Source organism: Mastomys coucha, unplaced genomic scaffold (assembly GCF_008632895.1).
Source record: "Mastomys coucha isolate ucsf_1 unplaced genomic scaffold, UCSF_Mcou_1 pScaffold22, whole genome shotgun sequence".
NCBI lineage: Eukaryota > Metazoa > Chordata > Mammalia > Rodentia > Muridae > Mastomys > Mastomys coucha.
The window spans coordinates 103,048,835-103,049,957 of NW_022196905.1; the positions used below are offsets into that span (position 1 = coordinate 103,048,835).

The window sequence follows — 1,123 nt, forward strand, 5'->3', positions numbered from 1 at the left end:
GATGAAGAGGGGAGTTCAGAGGACCTGCTAGAGCTGTCTGATGTTGATAGTGAATCCTCAGACATCAGGTTAGACCTGTGCCTGGCTGAAAGTGGGGATCTGGGAATGAAAAAGTACGTTAGTAGTGTGCTTAACTGTACTGTGGGGTGTACAGCTATAGGACTTCAGTAAGTCAGTTTCCTTAGTGCTTTTAGCTTATTTCCTTAAATTGGAGTATGGCCAGAGCTGAATAGACCCAGAGCAGCAGTGAATGAGTTAAGAACCACAGGTAGCCTTGATGGACTTTATAACTAATTAATTTTGAGACAGGGTCTCCTTATGTACCCTTCGCTAGCAAAGGAACTCACTCTCTAGGCCAGGCTGGTCTTGATCTCACAGTGATCCACCTTCCACAGCCTCCTGAGTGCTGGAATTAAAGACCTGTGCCACCACTTCTAGCTGAGTTGTCTCTCTCTGTATGTAGCCTTGGCTGTCCTGGACTTACTATGTAGACCAAGCTATCCTTGAACTCACAGAGATGTGCTTACTTCTGCCTCCTGAGCAGTGAAATTAAAGGCATGCACCACCATTCCAAGACTCTTCCGTGGGTTTTGAACCTCTCCAACGATACCCTTCATTTTCTTAACCCCTCATCATAAGTCCTGATTTACTGGCTTTAGCAGAAAATTCATATTTATTGTTTTACCCACATAAGTATATATAATTCTTATAGTTAGAGACTGTGAGTCCTTGGCTGTAAATAAGTGTTATAATTTCTTAAGAGTAGTGTCACAGGAGAGGCATAATACCCAGGCTGAGAGGAGATGGCCCTTTGAGGCCTAAGTTACTGGGTGACATATTGGTTACAAGTCTCCGTTTTGGGCCAAGGCCATGCATGATATTTTTTAAAAAATAAATGGTAAATTACCTCCTGGCTTATAGAGTGAGTTCAAAGCCAGCCTGAGAAGCTTAGACTCTTGTCTCAAAACAAAACTATTTTACAAGGTCTAGAACCATAGTTGAGTGATGGAGTGACTGCACAGCATGTGAGAATGTTCAGGTCAGTCTGCATGGTAAGTGGGTGTGACTGCTGACACCTTTCACCCTAGTGGGTGTGACTGCTGACACCTTTCACCCTAGTGGG

At 43.8% G+C, this 1,123-nt stretch overlaps 1 protein-coding gene across 1 annotated transcript in view; it reads left to right on the top strand.

The window, feature by feature from the left end:
- The window catches only part of Chfr (checkpoint with forkhead and ring finger domains), a 34,780-nt gene that overhangs the window by 16,470 nt on the left and 17,187 nt on the right, over positions 1–1,123 (top strand). Inside the window, exon 9 of the mRNA XM_031391123.1 lies at positions 1–68. Coding sequence (XP_031246983.1) covers positions 1–68 — 68 coding nt within the window. The remainder of the gene's footprint in view (positions 69–1,123) is intronic.